This window comes from Bombina bombina, chromosome 6 (genome assembly GCF_027579735.1).
Source record: "Bombina bombina isolate aBomBom1 chromosome 6, aBomBom1.pri, whole genome shotgun sequence".
Taxonomy (NCBI): Eukaryota; Metazoa; Chordata; class Amphibia; order Anura; family Bombinatoridae; genus Bombina; species Bombina bombina.
In genome coordinates, this window is record NC_069504.1 from 280,909,628 (window position 1) to 280,932,959 (window position 23,332).

The 23,332-nt window shown below is 37.7% G+C and overlaps 1 protein-coding gene across 1 annotated transcript in view; it reads left to right on the forward strand.

The window, feature by feature from the left end:
* The window catches only part of NTN4 (netrin 4), a 294,924-nt gene that overhangs the window by 254,358 nt on the left and 17,234 nt on the right, over nt 1-23,332 (forward strand). The window contains 1 exon segment of the mRNA XM_053716881.1: nt 22,877-22,945. Within this exon segment, the coding sequence (XP_053572856.1) occupies nt 22,877-22,945 (69 nt within the window).

The following is a 23,332-nucleotide window of genomic DNA, read 5'->3' on the forward strand; positions in this document are numbered from 1 at the left end:
GCTGGACAGCACTTTTTTATTGGTGGATTAATTTATCCACCAATCAGCAAGAATAACCCAGTTTATTCACCAAAAATGGGCCGGCATCTAAACTTACATTCTTGCATTTCAAATAAAGATACCAAGAGAATGAAGAAAATTTGATAATAGGAGTAAATTAGAAAGTTGCTTAAAATAGCATGCTCTATCTGAATCATGAAAGAAAAAAATTGGGTTCAGTGTCCCTTTAAAGGGGCATGTTACTCATATGCTAAATCACTTAAAAATAATGCAGCACAAATGTTAAAAGCTGACTAAAAATATCACATGAACATCTGTATTTTAAAAAACCAATATTTTTTACCTCAAAATTTCTCAACAGAGTAATTGGTCTGTGATCCAGAGCTACTCCTTTAACTGTCATGGTGAAAAAAACAGCCAATCAGTGATGAGTTTGCACAATGCTTTAATGTGATCTTGCGGGATTTCATTGAAATCTTGTGAGATTTCATAGTTAACTTTCTTAAAATGAGGAGGGAAGCAAACTGCCTGCACATGCCCGATGATTGCTCCTTTGCAAATTCCAAGACTAGCATCCTGAATGGATGTTTGAAGTCTCTTTACAAAGGTCTGGAAGCAAGCAGAACACATCTGATGTGGTCCCCTATCGCCAGCTAGCTCCTAGAAGTGCCTTGTTTTTTCTGAGCCTACCTAAGTATGTTTTTCAAGGAAAGATACCTGAACTGACTAATCCCATATCAACATTAATAATTATGAGATATTTGACTTATATATATAACTTTTAATAGCAAACAAATTACTTGTAACATTTTACTAAACATCACAGTAAAAACATAATTTATGCTTACCTGATAAATTTATTTCTCTTGTAGTGTATCCAGTCCACGGATCATCCATTACTTATGGGATATTAACTCCTCCCCAACAGGAAGTGCAAGAGGATTCACCCAGCAGAGCTGCTATATAGCTCCTCCCCTAACTGCCATTACCAGTCATTCGACCGAAAACATGCAGAGAAAGGAAAACCATAGGGTGCAGTGGTGACTGTAGTTTAATGGAAAAATTACCTGCCTTAAAGTGACAGGGCGGGCCGTGGACTGGATACACTACAAGAGAAATAAATTTATCAGGTAAGCATAAATGATGTTTTCTCTTGTTAAGTGTATCCAGTCCACGGATCATCCATTACTTATGGGATACCAATACCAAAGCTAAAGTACACGGATGACGGGAGGGACAGGCAGGCTCTTTATACGGAAGGAACCACTGCCTGAAGAACCTTTCTCCCAAAAACAGCCTCCGAAGAAGCAAAAGTGTCAAATTTGTAAAATTTGGAAAAAGTATGAAGAGAAGACCAAGTTGCAGCCTTGCAAATCTGTTCAACAGAAGCCTCATTCTTAAAGGCCCAAGTGGAAGCCACAGCTCTAGTAGAATGTGCTGTAATTCTTTCAGGAGGCTGCTGTCCAGCAGTCTCATAGGCTAACCGTATTATGCTACGAAGCCAAAAGGAGAGAGAGGTAGCCGAAGCTTTTTGACCTCTCCTCTGACCAGAATAAACGACAAACAGGGAAGACGTTTGTCGAAAATCCTTAGTTGCCTGTAGATAAAATTTCAGGGCACGGACTACATCTAGATTGTGTAGCAGACGTTCCTTTTTCGAAGAAGGATTAGGACACAAAGATGGAACCACAATCTCTTGATTGATATTCCTGTTAGTGACCACCTTAGGTAGGAACCCAGGTTTAGTACGCAGAACTACCTTGTCTGAATGAAAAATCAGATAAGGAGAATCACAATGTAAGGCAGATAACTCAGAGACTCTTCGAGCCGAGGAAATCGCCATTAAAAACAGAAATTTCCAAGATAACAACTTGATATCAATGGAATGAAGGGGTTCAAACGGAACCCCCTGTAAAACATTATGAACTAAGTTCAAACTCCATGGTGGAGCAACAGTTTTAAACACAGGCTTGATCCTAGCTAAAGCCTGACAAAAAGCTTGAACGTCCGGAACTTCTGACAGACGTTTGTGTAAAAGAATGGACAGAGCTGAAATCTGTCCCTTTAAGGAACTAGCGGATAAACCCTTTTCTAAACCTTCTTGTAGAAAAGACAATATCCTCGGAATCCTAACCTTACTCCGTGAGTAACTCTTGGATTCGCACCAATATAAGTATTTGCGCCATATCTTATGGTAAATCTTTCTGGTAACAGGCTTCCTAGCCTGTATTAAGGTATCAATAACTGACTCAGAAAAACCACGTTTTGATAAAATCAAGCGTTCAATTTCCAAGCAGTCAGCTTCAGAGAAATTAGATTTTGATGTTTGAAGGGACCCTGGATCAGAAGGTCCTGTTTCAGAGGTAGCGACCAAGGTGGACAGGATGACATGTCCACTAGATCTGCATACCAAGTCCTGCGTGGCCATGCAGGCGCTATTAGAATCACTGATGCTCTCTCCTGTTTGATTCTGGCAATCAATCGAGGAAGCATCGGGAAGGGTGGAAACACATAAGCCATCCCGAAGGTCCAAGGTGCTGTCAAAGCATCTATCAGAACCGCTCCCGGATCCCTGGATCTGGACCCGTAACGAGGAAGCTTGGCGTTCTGTCGAGACGCCATGAGATCTATCGTCGAAGTATTTGGGCAAAGACCTCCGGATGAAGTTCCCACTCCCCCGGATGAAAAGTCTGACGACTTAAGAAATCCGCCTCCCAGTTCTCCACTCCCGGGATGTGGATTGCTGACAGGTGGCAAGAGTGAGACTCTGCCCAGCGAATTATCTTTGATACTTCCATCATTGCTAGGGAGCTTCTTGTCCCTCCCTGATGGTTGATGTAAGCTACAGTCGTGATGTTGTCCGACTGAAACCTGATGAACCCCCGAGTTGTTAACTGGGGCCAAGCCAGAAGGGCATTGAGAACTGCTCTCAATTCCAGAATGTTTATTGGTAGGAGACTCTCCTCCTGATTCCATTGTCCCTGAGCCTTCAGAGAATTCCAGACAGCGCCCCAACCTAGTAGGCTGGCGTCTGTTGTTACAATTGTCCAGTCCGGCCTGCTGAATGGCATCCCCCTGGACAGATGTGGCCGAGAAAGCCACCATAGAAGAGAATTTCTGGTCTCTTGATCCAGATTCAGAGTAGGGTACAAGTCTGAGTAATCCCCATTCCACTGACTTAGCATGCACAATTGCAGCGGTCTGAGATGTAGGCGTGCAAAGGGTACTATGTCCATTGCTGCTACCATTAAGCCGATCACCTCCATGCATTGAGCTACTGACGGCTGTTGAATGGAATGAAGGACACGGCATGCATTTTGAAGCTTTGTTAACCTGTCTTCTGTCAGGTAAATCTTCATTTCTACAGAATCTATAAGAGTCCCCAAGAAGGGAACTCTTGTGAGTGGAAAGAGAGAACTCTTCTTTTCGTTCACCTTCCATCCATGCGACCTTAGAAATGCCAGTACTAACTCTGTATGAGACTTGGCAGTTTGAAAGCTTGAAGCTTGTATCAGAATGTCGTCTAGGTACGGAGCTACCGCAATTCCTCGCGGTCTTAGTACCGCCAGAAGAGCACCCAGAACCTTTGTGAAGATTCTCGGAGCCGTAGCCAATCCGAATGGAAGAGCTACAAACTGGTAATGCCTGTCTAGAAAGGCAAACCTTAGATACCGGTAAAGATCTTTGTGAATCGGTATGTGAAGGTAAGCATCCTTTAAATCCACTGTGGTCATGTACTGACCCTTTTGGATCATGGGTAAAATTGTCCGAATAGTTTCCATTTTGAACGATGGAACTCTTAGGAATTTGTTTAGGATCTTTAAATCCAAGATTGGCCTGAAAGTTCCCTCTTTTTTGGGAACCACAAACAGATTTGAGTAAAACCCTTGTCCTTGTTCCGACCGCGGAACCGGATGGATCACTCCCATTAATAAAAGATCTTGTACGCAGCGTAGAAACGCCTCTTTCTTTATTTGGTTTGTTGACAACCTTGACAGATGAAATCTCCCTCTTGGGGGAGAGAATTTGAAGTCTAGAAGGTATCCCTGAGATATGATCTCTAACGCCCAGGGATCCTGGACATCTCTTGCCCAAGCCTGGGCGAAGAGAGAAAGTCTGCCCCCCACTAGATCCGTTCCCGGATCGGGGGCCCTCGATTCATGCTGTCTTAGGGGCAGCAGCAGGTTTCCTGGCCTGCTTGCCCTTGTTCCAGGACTGGTTAGGTCTCCAGCCTTGTCTGTAGCGAGCAACAGCTCCTTCCTGTTTTGGTGCAGAGGAAGTTGATGCTGCTCCTGCCTTGAAATTACGAAAGGAACGAAAATTAGACTGTCTAGCCTTAGGTTTGGCTCTGTCTTGAGGCAGGGCATGGCCTTTACCTCCTGTAATGTCAGCGATAATTTCTTTCAACCCGGGCCCGAATAAGGTCTGCCCTTTGAAAGGTATATTAAGCAATTTAGATTTAGAAGTAACGTCAGCTGACCAGGATTTTAGCCACAGTGCTCTGCGTGCCTGAATGGCAAATCCGGAATTCTTAGCCGTAAGTTTAGTTAAATGTACTACGGCATCTGAAATAAATGAGTTAGCTAACTTAAGGGCTTTAAGCTTGTGTGTAATCTCATCTAATGGAGCTGATTCAAGTGTCTCTTCCAGAGACTCAAACCAAAATGCTGCTGCAGCCGTGACAGGCGCAATGCATGCAAGATGTTGCAATATAAAACCTTGTTGAACAAACATTTTCTTAAGGTAACCCTCTAACTTTTTATCCATTGTATCTGAAAAGGCACAGCTATCCTCCACCGGGATAGTGGTACGCTTAGCTAAAGTAGAAACTGCTCCCTCCACCTTAGGGACCGTTTGCCATAAGTCCCGTGTGGTGGCGTCTATTGGAAACATCTTTCTAAATATCGGAGGGGGTGAGAACGGCACACCGGGTCTATCCCACTCCTTAGTAACAATTTCAGTAAGTCTCTTAGGTATAGGAAAAACGTCAGTACTCGCCGGTACCGCAAAATATTTATCCAACCTACACATTTTCTCTGGTATTGCAACTGTGTTACAATCATTCAGAGCCGCTAACACCTCCCCTAGTAATACACGGAGGTTTTCCAGCTTAAATTTAAAATGTGAAATATCTGAATCCAGTTTGTTTGGATCAGAACCGTCACCCGCAGAATGAAGCTCTCCGTCCTCATGTTCTGCAAATTGTGACGCAGTGTCTGACATGGCCCTAATATTATCAGCGCACTCTGTTCTCACCCCAGAGTGATCACGCTTACCTCTTAGTTCTGGTAATTTAGCCAAAACTTCAGTCATAACAGTAGCCATATCCTGTAATGTGATTTGTAATGGCCGCCCAGATGTACTTGGCGCTACAATATCACGCACCTCCCGAGCGGGAGATGCAGGTACTGACACGTGAGGCGAGTTAGTCGGCATAACTCTCCCCTCGTTGTTTGTTGAAATATGTTCAATTTGTACAGATTGACTTTTATTTAAAGTAGCATCAATACAGTTAGTACATAAATTTCTATTGGGCTCCACTTTGGCTTTAGCACATATAGCACAGATATCTTCCTCTGAATCAGACATGTTTAACACACTAGCAAATAAACTAGCAACTTGGAAATACTTTTCAAGTAATTTACTATAATATGAAAACGTACTGTGCCTATAAGAAGCACAGAAAAAGTTATGACAGTTGAAAATTAATAAACTGAAAAGTTATAGCATCAAATCTTTGTAAAAAACACAATTTTAGCAAAGGATTGCTCCCATTAGCAAAGGATAACTAACCCTGATAGCTAACAGTGAGAGAGATCAGTAAACTGTCATAAATTAAATAAAACGACTGCCAAGTGGAAAAAAATAGTGCCCAAAACATTTTTTCACCCAGTACCTCAGAAAATTAAACGATTTTACATGCCAGCAAAAAACGTTTAACATTAATAAATTGAGTGTTATTAAAAAGCCTGTTGCTAGTCCCTTATGCATACAGTATAATTCCAGTGAAGTGCCATTCCCCAGAATACTGAAGTGTAAAATATACATACATGACAGCCTGATACCAGTTGCTGCTACTGCATTTAAGGCTGAGTTTACATTATATCGGTATGGCAGAATTTTCTCATCAATTCCATTGTCAGAAAATAATAAGCTGCTACATACCTCTTTGCAGATTAATCTGCCCGCTGTCCCCTGATCTGAAGTTTACCTCTCCTCAGATGGCCGAGAAACAGCAATATGATCTTAACTACTCCGGCTAAAATCATAGAAAAACTCAGGTAGATTCTTCTTCAAATTCTACCAGAGAAGGAATAACACACTCCGGTGCTATTATAAAATAACAAACTTTTGATTGAAGGTATGAAACTAAGTATAATCACCACAGTCCTCTCACACATCCTATCTATTCGTTGGGTGCAAGAGAATGACTGGTAATGGCAGTTAGGGGAGGAGCTATATAGCAGCTCTGCTGGGTGAATCCTCTTGCACTTCCTGTTGGGGAGGAGTTAATATCCCATAAGTAATGGATGATCCGTGGACTGGATACACTTAACAAGAGAAACAATCAATTTAAAGAAGAATGCATATTCTCTTGAGCACCTTTTTTATTTTAACTTTTCTTTCTTAATTCAGCATTACCACATCTCCTATCAATAAAATTAATTCAGAATTTTTATGTAAATAATTTTGAAGGTGATTGGGTATTGAGTAATGTTCCTCAATCCTCTGCAGTTCACTTCATCTACACTTTACCCTCTGTCTGAGGACATCAACATGCCTAGCTGCCTGCTCAGACTTAAGGGACTTCATTTTTCTGTTGGTGGGGCTCTAATACATTCTGTAATGTTCCTTCTGAGAATATAAAATGATTTCCAGAAGAACTGTGTGATTATTTTTAGGAATTTATGTTGCTTAATTTTAAAACGTTTGACAATGATTCTCAAGAACTAGACTTTCTGAGTATGGGCATCAAACCCTACTGTAATTAGAGGGTTGCTAGAAATGTCATTACAACATGGGACATTACTGATAAAGCATAATGTGGTGACACCCACCATGGCATAGATAGTGTGCCATCATGCTCTATACATTTATTCAAACTTGCTAGGTTTAACCCTTTTGCTAATCCTTTTTCACACCACTTTCACACCACTTTTGCTACTTACAACTGAACACAAATTATATATTGTTTTTTCCCCCAGCAGATTCACAATATACTATTATTATATTTATATTTTATGACATGGGAGATAGCTGTGGTAAAACATGTAAAAAAATTATATTTTTGTTAAGATTTTAGTAAATGATATTGAAAACAGCCGGTTGACTACTGTTGTTACTGTGATTACTTTACTAAATTGTCATCAAGGACAGTAACTTATGAAATAGGGGCCCATATGGGCTTTTGGGGGGGATAATAAAGATTAGAGACGCCCCTACAGAAAAAGGACTTGCAAAGCGATCATTTTTACCACAGTGATCACCTGGCTATATGGACAAAATTCATATTTTTTTTATTTATTTTTTTAAAGAGAGACACTTGTCTAGTATAAAATAAACTTTATTAGGGACCTCTTTTTTTTAAGCTATAATGTGCCATTCCCAAGCAAAACCCCATGCATTGCGTTTTTACTTTATTTTAAAAAGATCATTTTTGCTGTGGCTTTCTAAGACTATTTGAAAGTGCAGGTGATTCTCATTCAAATGAGGTCTTGGAGGTCTGTGGCGAGTAAGGGAGTTGAACAGCAATAATTTGAACAGCAACCCCCACCCCCATCCAGCTCCCTTACCAGCCTGTCATATTGTGTTCCCGACCCCTCTGTGATGTCACCACGCATGTTCGTAGCTCTGGGAGTGCCGCCCACTATGCCCACCAATGATAAGGCCTGCAGTGCAGGGGAATAGTAGATCCAGCAATTTCTCTTCATGACGAGAGCGGGTCACCATGTGCTCATAGGCAGCAATCGCATGACGACTCATTCTCGTCATGAGTATATAAGCGGTTGAAGGAGTTGCTTAAACTCACATGATTTAGATGCCATTTTTAAAAATATTCCAATTTATTTCTATTATCAAACTTACTTTGTTCTCCTGGTATCCTTTTCATGAAAATCATACGTAGGTAGGATCATATGGATATTTTTACCTTACTAACAGTGTACACTGCAAATGCTACTGCCTTTTAGTGAACAAAACTCAAGCACACTGCTGAGCTGAGCATATCTAGATATACTCTTTAATTAAAGATACCAATAGAACAAAGTAAGCCTGATAATAGAAGTTTCTTTTTGTTAATTGCCTGCTCTTTGTTTGAATGAGGACAGCTTAATGGCATAGTAAACCCATTTTTTTTTCTTTCATGCTTCAGATAGAACATGCAATTTTAAGCAACTTTCTAATTTACTCCTATGATCAATGTTTCTTCGTTCTATTGCTATCTTTATTTGAAAAGAAGGAATGAAAGATTAAGGGCCGGACTTTCCCTTTAATGCGTATGTGCTAAATACCACAAATACACAGAAGAGAATGTGTATGTAGGAAACATCAAAATATTTTCTTCATAGACATTGGTCTATAAAATGACTAGTAAAATAACTGCAATATTCCTTCATAATTTAATTTCCCCCATTTTTGGTGTAATTTAACTTTTAAACGTTTTCTAATTCTTTGGATTGGACGTGCACACTGCAAACTCCACAAGCCAAACCCTGTCACATATCTGTCCCTAAGTGACCTCATCAGAGATTATAACATAATAACTGCAAAACAATGGATATTTTATTAACAAAAGTCCTGACAGAGACACTTCCAACCACCTGAAAATATTATTTCATGCATACTATGTTCACATTTGACTACAAAGTTCACTTCTTGGTTTGTTTGAAACATTAAAAACCATAAACATATTTAAGCTATAGGGGCCTATTTATTAACGTGCGAGCGGACATGATACAATGTAGCGTATCATGTCCGCCGCACATCGATAAATGCAGACAGCATACGCTGTCGGCATTTATCATTGCACCAGCAGTTCTTGTGAACTGCTGATGCAATGCCGCCCCTTGCGGATTTGCGGCCAATCGGCCGCTAGCAGGGGGTATCAATCAACCCGATCGTATTTCCAGGCGGACAAGTTATTGAGCAGCAGTCTTTAGACTTCATAACTTCTGTTTCTAGCGAGCCAAACAAGGGGCATCAAGCTCCAGTCGGAGCTTGATAATTCGGCCCCATAATATATTCATTTGACATTTCATGCTTAATTCTGCGCTTTATAAAAGTGTTTTACTGTGGTCATTGGCTGATTTCCTAATGAATGGGTAAAACATAAATGTTTGTTATGGACATGCTCTATACAACTATATATAACTGTCAAACACCGTTGCAAAGGAGCCAGTTAAAACAATGCACTCCTTTATTTTACATAATTTATTAACTAGGATACATGAAGTGATAGTAAACGCCTGGTAATTACAAGAAACGTCTGTTGTCTTGCTATAAAAAAATGTGACGAACATAACAATTTAAAGCATTCCTAACTTACTTCGGGTTTAGCACAGTTGGTCTAATACCGTTAGTGCACAAGCAATAACTGTCAGGCTATTTTTTTCAGCGCTCCCCATAGAAGTCCTGAGGTTAGTGCGCCTCAGTCTTTCACTCTCACGCTAAATTTGTCTTTAAACTTGTAATACACATGCTAATGTTTTACTCTGAGCACAGTTAGATAGCGAGATTAAAAAAAAAGAATTGTGCGCCCCTTATAATCTGGCCCATACTCCTCCAAGCTTCTCAAGGAAACGTTAAGGCATAGCAGGAGTAGTAGTGTACAACAACAGCTGTTTTGTTCTCAGTTTAACTTGCATTGGGTTGGTTTGCTGCTTAAAGCTAGTGTGATGAAAAACTTAACTTGAGCTAAAACAGTATATGAGAACTTGATTAATGTATAGTCAGCAAAACACTGATTATGTGTCTGATTTCCTGGTACAAGAAATATTCCAAACTCATAGAAATGCAGCGATTGCATAATCTGGTGAGTTATTTATATATTTGGACCAATTACAATTTCTTATATGATAAAGAAAAGAAACAGTGCCTGGAAAACATTACTGTAGATCAAATATACTTTCTAAATGCAGACAGACATATAGGAAAGATTACAGCAGTTAAAAAGGGGGTGTTCCACCTCTTTAGCTCACTATACAGAGCTAGTAACATGATAGAACTGACATGATATTATATAAACATTGAGTTAATGTGAAAAATGAATCATATGTGTTAGATTCGTCTTCTCTAGTGCCCTAAGAAGTTCTTAAAGGGACAGTCTAGTCAAAATTAAACATTCATGATTCAGATAGGGCATGCAATTTTAAACAACTTTCCAATTTACTTCTATTATCTAATTTGCTCAATTCTTTAGATATCCTTTGTTGAAGAAATAGCAATGCACATGTGTGAGCCAATCACACAAGGCCTCTATGTGCAGCAACCAATCAGCAGCTACTGAGCATATCTAGATATGCTTTTCAGCAAGTGATATCAAGAAAATGAAGCAAATTAGATAATAGAAGTAAATTAGAAAGTGGTTTAAAATGACATGCTCTTTCTAAATCACGAAAGAAAAAACATGGGTTTCATGTCCCTTTAAAGAATTAAAAGAAGAAAACATGTTTCAAAGAGATCAAATTAACAGATACTAAATTCAGACATTGACACTACAAAATAAAAAGTATAAAGGTAACATGAGAAAAAAATATTTTACTGAAAGAATACAATGTTCACAGATGCATAACAATAAAAAACATAATTTATGTAAGAACTTACCTGATAAATTCATTTCTTTCATATTAGCAAGAGTCCATGAGCTAGTGACGTATGGGATATACATTCCTACCAGGAGGGGCAAAGTTTCCCAAACCTCAAAATGCCTACAAATACACCCCTCACCACACCCACAAATCAGTTTAACGAATAGCCAAGACGTGGGGTGATAAGAAAAAAGTGCGAAAGCATAAAAAATAAGGAATTGGAATAATTGTGCTTTATACAAAAAAATCATAACCACCACAAAAAAAGGGTGGGCCTCATGGACTCTTGCTAATATGAAAGAAATGAATTTATCAGGTAAGTTCTTACATAAATTATGTTTTCTTTCATGTAATTAGCAAGAGTCCATGAGCTAGTGACGTATGGGATAATGACTACCCAAGATGTGGATCTTTCCACGCAAGAGTCACTAGAGAGGGAGGGATAAAATAAAGACAGCCAATTCCGCTGAAAAATAATCCACACCCAAAATAAAGTTTAAATTATAAGCAGAAGATTCAAACTGAAACAGCTGCCTGAAGTACTTTTCTACCAAAAACAGCTTCAGAAGAAGAAAACACATCAAAATGGTAGAATTTAGTAAAAGTATGCAAAGAAGACCAAGTTGCTGCTTTGCGAATCTGATCAACCGAAGCTTCATTCCTAAACGCCCAGGAAGTAGAAACTGACCTAGTAGAATGAGCTGTAATCCTTTGAGGCGGAGTTTTACCCGACTCGACATAAGCATGATGAATTAAAGATTTCAACCAAGATGCCAAAGAAATGGCAGAGGCCTTCTGACCTTTCCTAGAACCGGAAAAGATAACAAATAGACTAGAAGTCTTTCGGAAATTCTTAGTAGCTTCAACATAATATTTCAAAGCTCTAACAACATCCAAAGAATGCAATGATCTCTCCTTAGAATTCTTAGGATTAGGACACAATAAAGGAACCACAATTTCTCTACTAATGTTGTTAGAATTCACAACCTTAGGTAAAAATTTAAAAGAAGTTCGCACCACCGCCTTATCCTGATGAAAAATCAGAAAAGGAGACTCACAAGAAAGAGCAGATAATTCAGAAACTCGTCTGGCAGAAGAGATAGCCAAAAGGAACAAAACTTTCCAAGAAAGTAATTTGATGTCCAACGAATGCATAGGTTCAAACGGAGGAGTTTGAAGAGCCCCCAGAACCAAATTCAAACTCCAAGGAGGAGAAATTGACTTAATGACAGGTTTTATACGAACCAAAGCTTGTACAAAACAATGAATATCAGGAAGATTAGCAATCTTTCTGTGAAAAAGAACAGAAAGAGCAGAGATTTGTCCTTTCAAGGAACTTGCAGACAAACCTTTATCCAAACCATCCTGAAGAAATTGTAAAATTCTCGGAATTCTAAAAGAATGCCAGGAAAAATGATGAGAAAGACACCAAGAAATATAAGTCTTCCAGAATCTATAATATATCTCCCTAGATACAGATTTACGAGCCTGTAACATAGTATTAATCACAGAGTCAGAGAAACCTCTTTGACTAAGAATCAAGCGTTCAATCTCCATACCTTTAAATTTAAGGATTTGAGATCCTGATGGAAAAAAGGACCTTGCGACAAAAGGTCTGGTCTTAACGGAAGAGTCCACGGTTGGCAAGAGGCCATCCGGACAAGATCCGCATACCAAAACCTGTGAGGCCATGCTGGAGCTACCAGCAGAACAAACGAGCATTCCTTCAGAATCTTGGAGATTACTCTTGGAAGAAGAACTAGAGGCGGAAAGATATAGGCAGGATGATACTTCCAAGGAAGTGACAATGCATCCACTGCTTCCGCTTGAGGATCCCTGGATCTGGACAGATACCTGGGAAGTTTCCTGTTTAGATGAGAGGCCATCAGATCTATTTCTGGAAGTCCCCACATTTGAACAATCTGAAGAAATACCTCTGGGTGAAGAGACCATTCGCCCGAATGTAACGTTTGGCGGCTGAGATAATCCGCTTCCCAATTGTCTATACCTGGGATATGAACCGCAGAAACTAGACAGGAGCTGGATTCCGCCCATACCAGAATTCGAGATACTTCCTTCATAGCCAGAGGACTGTGAGTCCCTCCTTGATGATTGATGTATGCCACAGTTGTGACATTGTCTGTCTGAAAACAAATGAACGATTCTCTCTTTAGAAGAGGCCATGATTGAAGAGCTCTGAAAATTGCACGGATTTCCAAAATATTGATCGGTAATCTCACCTCCTGAGATTCCCAAACCCTTTGTGCTGTCAGAGACCCCCAAACAGCTCCCCAACCTGTCAGACTTGCATCTGTTGAAATTACAGTCCAGGTCGGAAGAACAAAAGAAGCCCCCTGAACTAAACGATGGTGATCTGTCCACCACATCAGAGAGTGTCGTACAATCGGTGTTAAAGATATTAATTGAGATATCTTTGTGTAATCCCTGCACCACTGGTTCAGCATACAGAGCTGAAGAGGTCGCATGTGAAAACGAGCAAAGGGGATCGCGTCTGATGCTGCAGTCATAAGACCTAGAATTTCCATGCATAAAGCTACCGAAGGGAATGATTGTGACTGAAGGTTTCGACAAGCTGATATCAACTTTAGACGTCTCTTGTCTGTCAAAGACAGAGTCATGGACACTGAATCTATCTGAAAACCTAAAAAGGTTACCCTTGTCTGAGGAATCAATGAACTTTTTGGTAAATTGATCCTCCAACCATGATCTTGAAGAAACAACACAAGTCGATTCGTATGAGATTCTGCTAAATGTGAAGACTGAGCAAGTACCAAGATATCGTCCAAATAAGGAAATACCACAATACCCTGAAAAACTTCTGGAATAACTACAGGAGATTTAAAAACCTTATCTAAACGTTTAGATTTAGTATCAAGAGGACTAGAATCCTCAATTTCTAATGCAATTAGGACTTCTTTAAGTAAAGAACGAATAAATTCCATTTTAAATAAATATGAAGATTTATCAGCATCAACCTCTGAGACAGAATCCTCTGAATCAGAAGAACCAATATCAGTATCAGAATGATGATGTTCATTTAAAAATTCATCTGAAAAATGAGAAGTTTTAAAAGACTTTTTACGTTTACTAGAAGGAGGAATAACAGACATAGCCTTCTTAATAGATTTAGAAACAAAATCTCATATGTTATCAGGAACACTCTGAGTATTAGATGTTGACGGAACAGCAACAGGTAATGTAACAGTACTAAAGGAAATATTATCTGCATTAGCAAGTTTGTCATGACAAACAGTACAAACAACAGCTGGAGGAACAGATACCAAAAGTTTACAGCAGATACACTTAGCTTTGGTAGCTCCAGCACCAGGCAGGGATTTTCCAGAAGTATCTTCTGACTCAGCTTCAACGTGGGACATCTTGCAATATGTAATAGAAAAAACAACATATAAAGCAAAATTGATCAAATTCCTTAAATGACAGTTTCAGGAATGGGAAAAAAATGCCATAGAACAAGCTTCTAGCAACCAGAAGCACAAAATAATGAGACTTAAATAATGTGGAGACAATAGTGACGCCCATATTTTTGTTAGCGCCAAAAAAGATGCCCACATTATTTGGCGCCAAAATGACGCCACATCCGGAACGCCGACACCTTTGGCGCAAAAAAACGTCAAAAATGACGCAACTTCCGGCGACACGTATGACGCCGGAAACAGAAAAAAAAATTGCGCCAAAAAAGTCTGCGCCAAGAATGACGCAATAAAATGAAGCATTTTCAGCCCCCGCGAGCCTAACAGCCCACAGGGAAAAGTCAAATTTTTAAGGTAAGAAAAAATGATTTATTCATATGCATTATCCCAAATATGAAACTGACTGTCTGAAATAAGGAACGTTGAACATCCTGAGTCAAGGCAAATAAATGTTTGAATACATATATTTAGAACTTTATATAAAAGTGCCCAACCATAGCTTAGAGTGTCAGAGAAAATAAGACTTACTTACCCCAGGACACTCATCTACATGTAGTAGAAAGCCAAACCAGTACTGAAACGAGAATCAGTAGAGGAAATGGTATATATAAGAGTATATCGTCGATCTGAAAAGGGAGGTAAGAGATGAATCTCTACGACCGATAACAGAGAACCTATGAAATAGACCCCGCATTCAAATAGGCAATACTCTCCTCACATCCCTCTGACATTCACTGCACGCTGAGAGGAAAACCGGGCTCCAACCTGCTGCGGAGCGCATATCAACGTAGAATCTAGCACAAACTTACTTCACCACCTCCATAGGAGGCAAAGTTTGTAAAACTGATTTGTGGGTGTGGTGAGGGGTATATTTGTAGGCATTTTGAGGTTTGGGAAACTTTGCCCCTCCTGGTAGGAATGTATATCCCATACGTCACTTGCTCATGGACTCTTGCTAATTACATGAAAGAAAGTAGATGTTTATAATAATAAGCAAGCTAATAATGTTCATCTCTTGCAAGTAAATGTCCATATCAAGCTGGGAATAAAAATAGGATAGTTGAATCCAAATAGAAAATCACAACAAATCTGTCAACAGGAAATACATGGGCAAAGGCGCATCCTGCCTGGACACTAGTGATGGCAATAATCAGCGAGGAACTGTCCAGCATCTGTATCTCCTTCACCTCTGTAGAGAGGGTAATGGTTTCAAAGCCCATAGACAGTCAATGGATCAATACGCAGAGGGCTGTTATTCACAGATTCTCAGAAATGCTTCTCTATTATGCAACAGGGTATCTGTGCTATTTATTCTGAAGCTCAGTATACCAAGCATACTGCGATCATTACAAGTAAAATTATGATAAGTGTTATAAGTTTTTTTTCTCATTTTTTTGTATTTTTACTAGTTTATATGTTATAGTTCCAGTAATGTTTTTTTAAAGGTAAATACGTCCATTCCATTGCTAGTATAATTCCCAAAAATGGTGTGGGGGAAATCTATAGTGTATTCATTTTCTTTGAAAACTTGAATAGTGAAATTGGGGGATATTTATCAAAGGTCTGGCGGACCTGATCCGACAGTTTGAATCAGGTCCACCAGACCTCGCTGAATGCAGAGAGCAATACGCTCTCCGTATTCAGCAACGCCTCCCCCTGCAGATTCTCGGTCAATCGTCTGCCAGCAGGGAGGTGTCAATCAACCCGATCGTACTCGATCGGGTTGATTTTCGGCGATGTCTGTTCGCCTGTTTAGAGCCGGCGGACAGGGTTATGGAGCTTTATAACTGCAGTTTCTGGCGAGCGGTGACCATAACGTGCAAGTTAACACCGCACCCTTCATAACGCAAAACTCGTAATCTGGCCGTTAGTTTCCTACAATATACACTATTTACAAATTATTACATTGATTGCACAGTTCATATCTGTCAAGTAAATTTTAGTTCATATTGCCTATAAATGTGACATAGCAATCTGCAGTACCGTACTTTATACTAAAAGCGAAAGAATAAAATGTTCTTGATCTTGAAAAAATAGCGATCAGGACATTGGCTTAGATTCAATAAATCCCATGCATAAAACTCACCACAGCATCACAAATTGAAAATTGTGCAATGCAAAGAGATTTATACTCTTTCTAAGTGACTCCATTATAATCACTGGAGCAGAATCTATATTGTATCCTTTCACTGAGATAACCCCACTTGCACAACTAATGCTGCTGATTTGATCTGTGGCAGTTCCTGCTTCGGACCAACAATGCTTTGCAGGTCCCATAGGGTATTTTAACTATGTGTTTAAACCCTTTGCAGGGGGTTAGGAAAATCTGGGCTTTAAAAGAGTTTTCATATATGTATTCTGTATGTGTATATATATATATATATATATATATATATTATATATATGTGTGTGTATGTATATATATATATATATATATAACTCCAAGATATGTCATGTAGTGTCTACAGAAAACATTACAGGAAATAACTGCTCTAATGTCATGTACAAAATTCCAAGACATATAACAATGTGACCACTTGTATATGTTAAAAGGATATATGTTGATTATATTTAGAATTCTTTCAAACAATATTCAAACAAAATTCTGTAAAGTGAAATAAATTGATACAAATAGTGAGGCACTGTTAAAACTTATAAAGACAATATTCTATTGCTAATAATGTGTAGCTCTATAATGAGCTTTGTTTTTAGTGCAGTGCATGTCTGAGCTGTCATGCTTCAGGTCCTACACTTTTATTATTAGGATACATTCCTCACATCAACAGAGAAGCCACAAATATCGTAGTGCTGTATTAATCTTTAACAGAAACAAACTCCATTTAGCTACACTTATATAGTGCTTACTAAAATGGACACAAAATCCTGTGAGATTGTTACTTTCCCCACTTATTTCCAATTTACTTCTATTATCCTTTATTAAAATAGCAGCAGTGTTCTACTGGGAGCTAGCTGAACACATCTGTAAGTCAATCACAATAGGCATATATGTGCAGCCACCAATCAGCAGCTAGCTCACAGCTCCTGAACCTACCTAGGTAAGATACCAAGAGAAAAAAAAGTAAGTTAGATGTTTAAATTTGTATGCTTTATCTGAATACTGAAGGAACATTTTTGGGTTTCATGTCCCTTTAAGGTGGTATACCAAATAGGAGTAGTATGTACCTATAATCAAGGCTGTGTGGGATGTGAATCCTGACATCACAAACCGGCACTGCACTCAGAACATAGCTGGTTATAGCTCTATATATTATAAGTATGAATGTGACAATAAAATATTGGCTTTTTATTATCGTTAACAGCACTACACAGTTTGAATTATTAGTGAATCCTTTAAAAACATAGAAGTGGTCACCCTGTTACACTTTTTTTGTACATCATATTTATAGCAGTTATTTTAATTGCTGGTATTATAAATTATGTTACACATGCATTACATACTACATGAAATAAGTAGAAATAATCTGTAAATGTTGTAGAGAACATATTAGGCCAGATTACAAGTGGAGCGTAAAATATTGCTTTTGCTCAATCGTTATTTGTGCTCCACTTTTTAATACCAGCACACACGCAAAGGTCGCGTTCATATTGCTTGAAAGTGTTGCGTTCATGAGAGCGCGCTTCCATAGGCTACAATGGGACATAGCATGAGAACTAGCAAAGTGAAGGGGGTAAGACGCGCAGCTATGGGCAGCAAAGTGTAAATATATAGGTATATGCTTATATATTTATGTGTTAATATGTGTATATACACATAATTATATATGTATATAAGCATATACCTGTATTTTTACAGGGAACACACAGTTCCCATAGATTGCAATGTAAAGACACTTTTTAGTGCTGTTTTTTTCAAACACCCCAAACCCGCCACATTTAACCCCATAAGACTGCTTCATGCAGTTTTCTATAAAAAAATTAAAGATGCTAATTTATTTATTTTTTTAATACTGGAAACAAACACTAAATTTTGGGGGCAATTTTTTTTTAAATTAACCAGAGGTCTGGCCTCTGGTTAATGTTCGGAACGTTAATTGCTACCGTGAGCTCGTGGTAGCAATAACCAGCCACTTGTAAGCGCTCCACTTGTAGTCTAGCCCATTATTGGTCTTGAAAACCAGTACTATGTCCTGGACCAGTCGTTTGTCCTGGATCTGAGATCTCTGCCACTTGGCAGTTGAAAGATTATATTTGTCCTGATGAAGGCCCAACTGAGGGCCGAAACGTCGACCATGTATTAGTGATTCTACTAAATAAAGAAATTATTCATCTTCTAAATAAATCCTGAGAGTGCCCTTCTTCTATATGGATATTTGTATATATATATATATATATATATATATACACATACAAACAGGGAACACACAGTTCCCCATAGACCGCAATGTACAGACACTTTTCAGTGCCTTTTTTTCCTAACACCCCACTCCCGCCAACTCCCAGGCAATTGGCGGATATTTTGAAAATTAAACAGAGATCTGACCTCTGGTTAATTTTAGGAACGCTATTTGCTACCGCCAGCTTGTGGTAGCAATAAACAGCCACTTGTAATGGCTGGTTAATTATTGCATGCCTGTAAACAGGCAAATTTACCTATTTACGAGCACAGGATAAATTAGAGCTCCGCTTGTAATCTAGCCCTAAGAAAGTTATGTATATGTGTTGGCAACATAATTTAAATGTGGTATGAACCTTGCTGGTGTTGGATCAGGGCTACATGCACAGGTATGTAAGAATGCCTGTTCTCTTCTCTGTGAGTAAGTTATAACAGTCAGAAAGGGGAGTATATCAGATCAAATAAAAAGATTTGATTGGCTGTTGCTAAAACAGTGAACAAATATCAAGCTCATAGTGATCTTCAGAATAACAATACATACAGGAGATGTTTAACTTCACAAACCTTCTAGAGGCCTCTACTCTTTTAAACTCTCATTAACAAACTATACATGAAGAGTCATTTAGATAACAACCAATATCATCACAGATTTAAAGAATAACTTACCCCACTAATATGTGTTATTGAATATCACCCACCATGTAGAAAGAAGTCTAAAACCAATCAGGTCATTATAGGAAGAAATTGTTCCACTCCAGGACTTAACATAAAATTTAACCTTTTATTAACAGAACAATTCAAACATGGATTCCATGGAGTGTCTTCTAGTAATATCTGATATGTTTCACCCTTTATAAGCATTTAACCCCAGATCAGGGTATCGCTATATTACTTTATGTTTTAGTCCTTTTAAAATAGTAGACAAATACTGAAGACCACAGATGTTATAAATACAAAGATACATTTATAGATGATAGAAATAAAGATAGCCAGGTCAATTACATTTTCCTTATTTGAGAACTGTAAACTCTTTTATATGTTAAGTTGATTTATAACTATATTGATAAATACTGGATCAGATCTGCCTGTATTATCCCCACACAATGTAGCACATTAATTTCCTATTGGGAAAGGAAATCTCTCTCTGAACTAGAAATGTGGGTTTATAATCCTTATTTCAATTTAATTGTCTATTAGACATCACTTATGTCAATGAAAAATGCATTGACAGAGGCTTGTTGTTGTTGGACTGCAACAGCATTCCTTTTTCTAATTATTGGATACAGTGGAAGCTGCTCCCAGTTTGCGGCTGCCTCTCTTTGGAATGTCAACAAGGGAGTGCTGCTGTACTGCGTGTCATGAGACACCTGTGCTAATGTTTCTGCTATACATTTAACCCCTTCTACTTCTCTTAGCGTCTTCAATAATTTGCTTTTCAGTTTTGTGTTGGAATGTTCCCAAGCAGAGGAGAAAACTAGTTTTAAATGGAATTCTGTAATAACTATAGGCTCTATAATGCAAGGTTCCTTCATTTGTATTCTTTCGAGTCCTATGAAAGTACAAGGACAGTTTTGCTAATGACTTGGTCATTTGTAAGTACTTAGACTTCCTTTAAATCGTTATTTGATATCTGTTGGTGTTTGGTTACAGTTACTGCTTGATTCCACTCTAATGCACATTCATTTGAACCATTTTTAGCGTTGGCTACTGTCCTGGAAATTGCATTAGTAGGTTCAATAAGAAGCCTGTATCATTTAGCAGCAATTGTATTGTTACGTGATGCTACTTTAAGTGGCAAATAGAATAATATATTTGGAAAATGGGGAGAAATCAAGAATGTTCTGACAGTTCAAAATATTTCTGAAATCTGAGTATCATTTTTAAAGGGACATGGAAAAAAAATGTTCATGGGTCATGTAGAGCATGACATTTTTAAGACAGTTTCATTTCACTTCTGTTATAAAACTTATCTTGTTCTAGTGGTATCCTTTGTTGAAAAAATACCTAAATAAGCCAAGGAGAAGCAATGCATTACTGGGAGCTAGCTGGTGACTGGTGGCTCTGCACATACAGTATATCCCTTGTCATTAGATCACCATGTTCAGCTAGGTCACATTAGTGCATTACTTCTCTGAAGATAACTCTTGCAGGGGTTGGACATAGATATATGTAAGTAAATAATGTAATAAAATGTTGTAGAACATTTTATTTTTTGCACCTTTACGTCCCTTTAAGTTTCAAAAAGTCCAGGGGAAAAAAAGAACAGTGACCCGTTTTCTTGCCATTCTTAATAAAGAGATGAAATTACTTTGGGTACATTCATAATGCTATGAGTATTGCTTCTTAGGTAAATTTATGTATGCAAGGACTTTATCTTTAATTGTATTTGTCTAGCCTGGGTTGCAACATAAATAGACATTGCAAGAAAATGTATGTAGTATGATCAAATATATTTGTATGAAATAGCTAACTAAAAGATGTTTACTGACCGGAAATGCACAAATGTGTTTAATTGATACTGCAGTATGGGTGCTCATTCAGGCACAACTTTCAAAGCTGCATTTGTAAAGAGGAACAATTATGTTTATATAATACAGGGATATTTGGTTTGTAAACAAAAGAAATTCCATTAATAAAAATTATAGTATTATAAAGAAAACCTCTGGCTAACGCATCCTCATTAATATTTGCAAACAAAAGAAATTCCATTCATATAAAATATAGTAATATAAAAAAACATCTGGCTAACGCATCCTCATTAATATCGTAGTATTGCAGTTTTAGCAAAACATCACACAAGTAAATACATTTTCTCACTCTTGAAATATGAACTAGCAAAGTAAACAGCATCAGATATTTGGCTCCAAGTTTGCCACATCAATATTACATTGAACATGTGGCCTCAAATTTCTTTTTTCTGGCCTTGAGAGGAATAAGTATTGGTTTCCAAGTCTGAATCACTATATCACTTTATTGCTGCATCAAGGTCAAGTTTAAGGGTAAATATTATTACTTCTGATGTTTGATCCCAAAAGCATTACTATTGATTTGGGGTGTTGAGTGACTTCTACTAAGTTACACATTTGCTATTGTGTTCATAAAATTCAGATGGCTTTTAAAGGGGCAGTCTACTCCAGAATGTTTATTTAGATTATCCTTTATTACCCATTACCTACTTTTTACTTACAATTTGTAATACGCACACAAAAAGCTGAAGTCTAGCAAGGTTAACGCGCGAGGCGGAGCATAAACTACTAGCCCAGTATTTGTTTGTTTCATTTCAGCACTGTATTGTGATGATAACTCAGTGTATAAAATGCACCATTTTAATTCCCATGGAATTATTTTATAGGTTTTTGTTCCTTTATTCAGTTTGTCCCTTTGTTGTAAAGTACATGATAATATGTTGTGCTAATTAATACCTTATGATTTATCTGACATATGTTTATTCATATAGAAGTTAACAAATGCTAAATAAAAATAAAACCTTTTCCCCACATTAGTTACAAAGCAAACCAGATACTTGTTTTCATATATAGTTTACAATACCCACTGTCTGAATGTGTACACAAAAATGTATAGAAAATATGGGGGGGGTTTGTTTTTGTTTTTTTTTAATAATTTTCAGTTATTTCGCTCATTTACACCCAAAGATAAACAAAATCTAATTAAATACACAAAAATGCTAAGAAACAGACATATCTCAGACGTTTAAAGTTGGTTTAGGATTTTCAGAGATCTTAATGGAAGAAATACACAGCTAAAGGAAAATTAATGAATGACAGATAATACATTATATAATAATGATGACCACCAAATATGCCGGATAGCATTTTATTTAATTATGACTCCTCTTCAGTTTAGTAACATCATGTCAGTTTGATTAGCTTTATAATTAACGTTCTGAAAACTTCAAACCCTTAATTTAAATCATAAACAAATACAATTTAAAAGTGTGATTTTTAAAAAAAAAAAAAAAAAAAAAAGATCTAATTTATGAACGTGGACACTGTAAAAAGTGTGCAAACAGCCACAAAATGCCATTGAAACAGGCAAAAATGTGCTTTCAAAAGGTTCGACATTTATGATTCAAAACTACCAAATAGGGTTTTCTTGCTGATTGGATTAAACTTTATTACCTGCTGGGGCGTTGGAAGAGTTTTTAAATTCATATTTATGGGAAATGAGCATGATATAGTTGTATAAAAATAACATCTTATATCCAATGCCTGATATCATTTTTTTTCTGTATACTTTTTTTGCAGGGAAATGTGATTGCAAGGAACAAGTTCTGGGAAATCCAAAAGTATTTTGTGGCATGAAGTATTCATATGGTAAGTAAAATACTAAAGTATCCCCATATAAAATAATGTTATTCCTTTTTTTTTTTTATTTAATTTCTGGAGGCTTGTTTTTCAAAGGAGACAAAATTAAAGGAACATGAAACCCAAAATGTTTCTTTCATGATTAAAATAGAGAATACAATTTTAAACAAATTTCAAATCTACTTCTATTATTTAATTTGCTTCTTTCTCTTGTTATCCTTTGCTGAAAGGTTTATCTATGAACGCTCAGGAGCAGCAAAGAACCTAGGTTCTAGCTGCTGATTGGTGTCTGCATATATATATACTGATTGTCATTGGCTCACCCATGTGTCCAGTAGTGCATTGCTGCTCATTCAACAAAGGATACCAAGAAAATGAAGAAAAATGTATAATAGG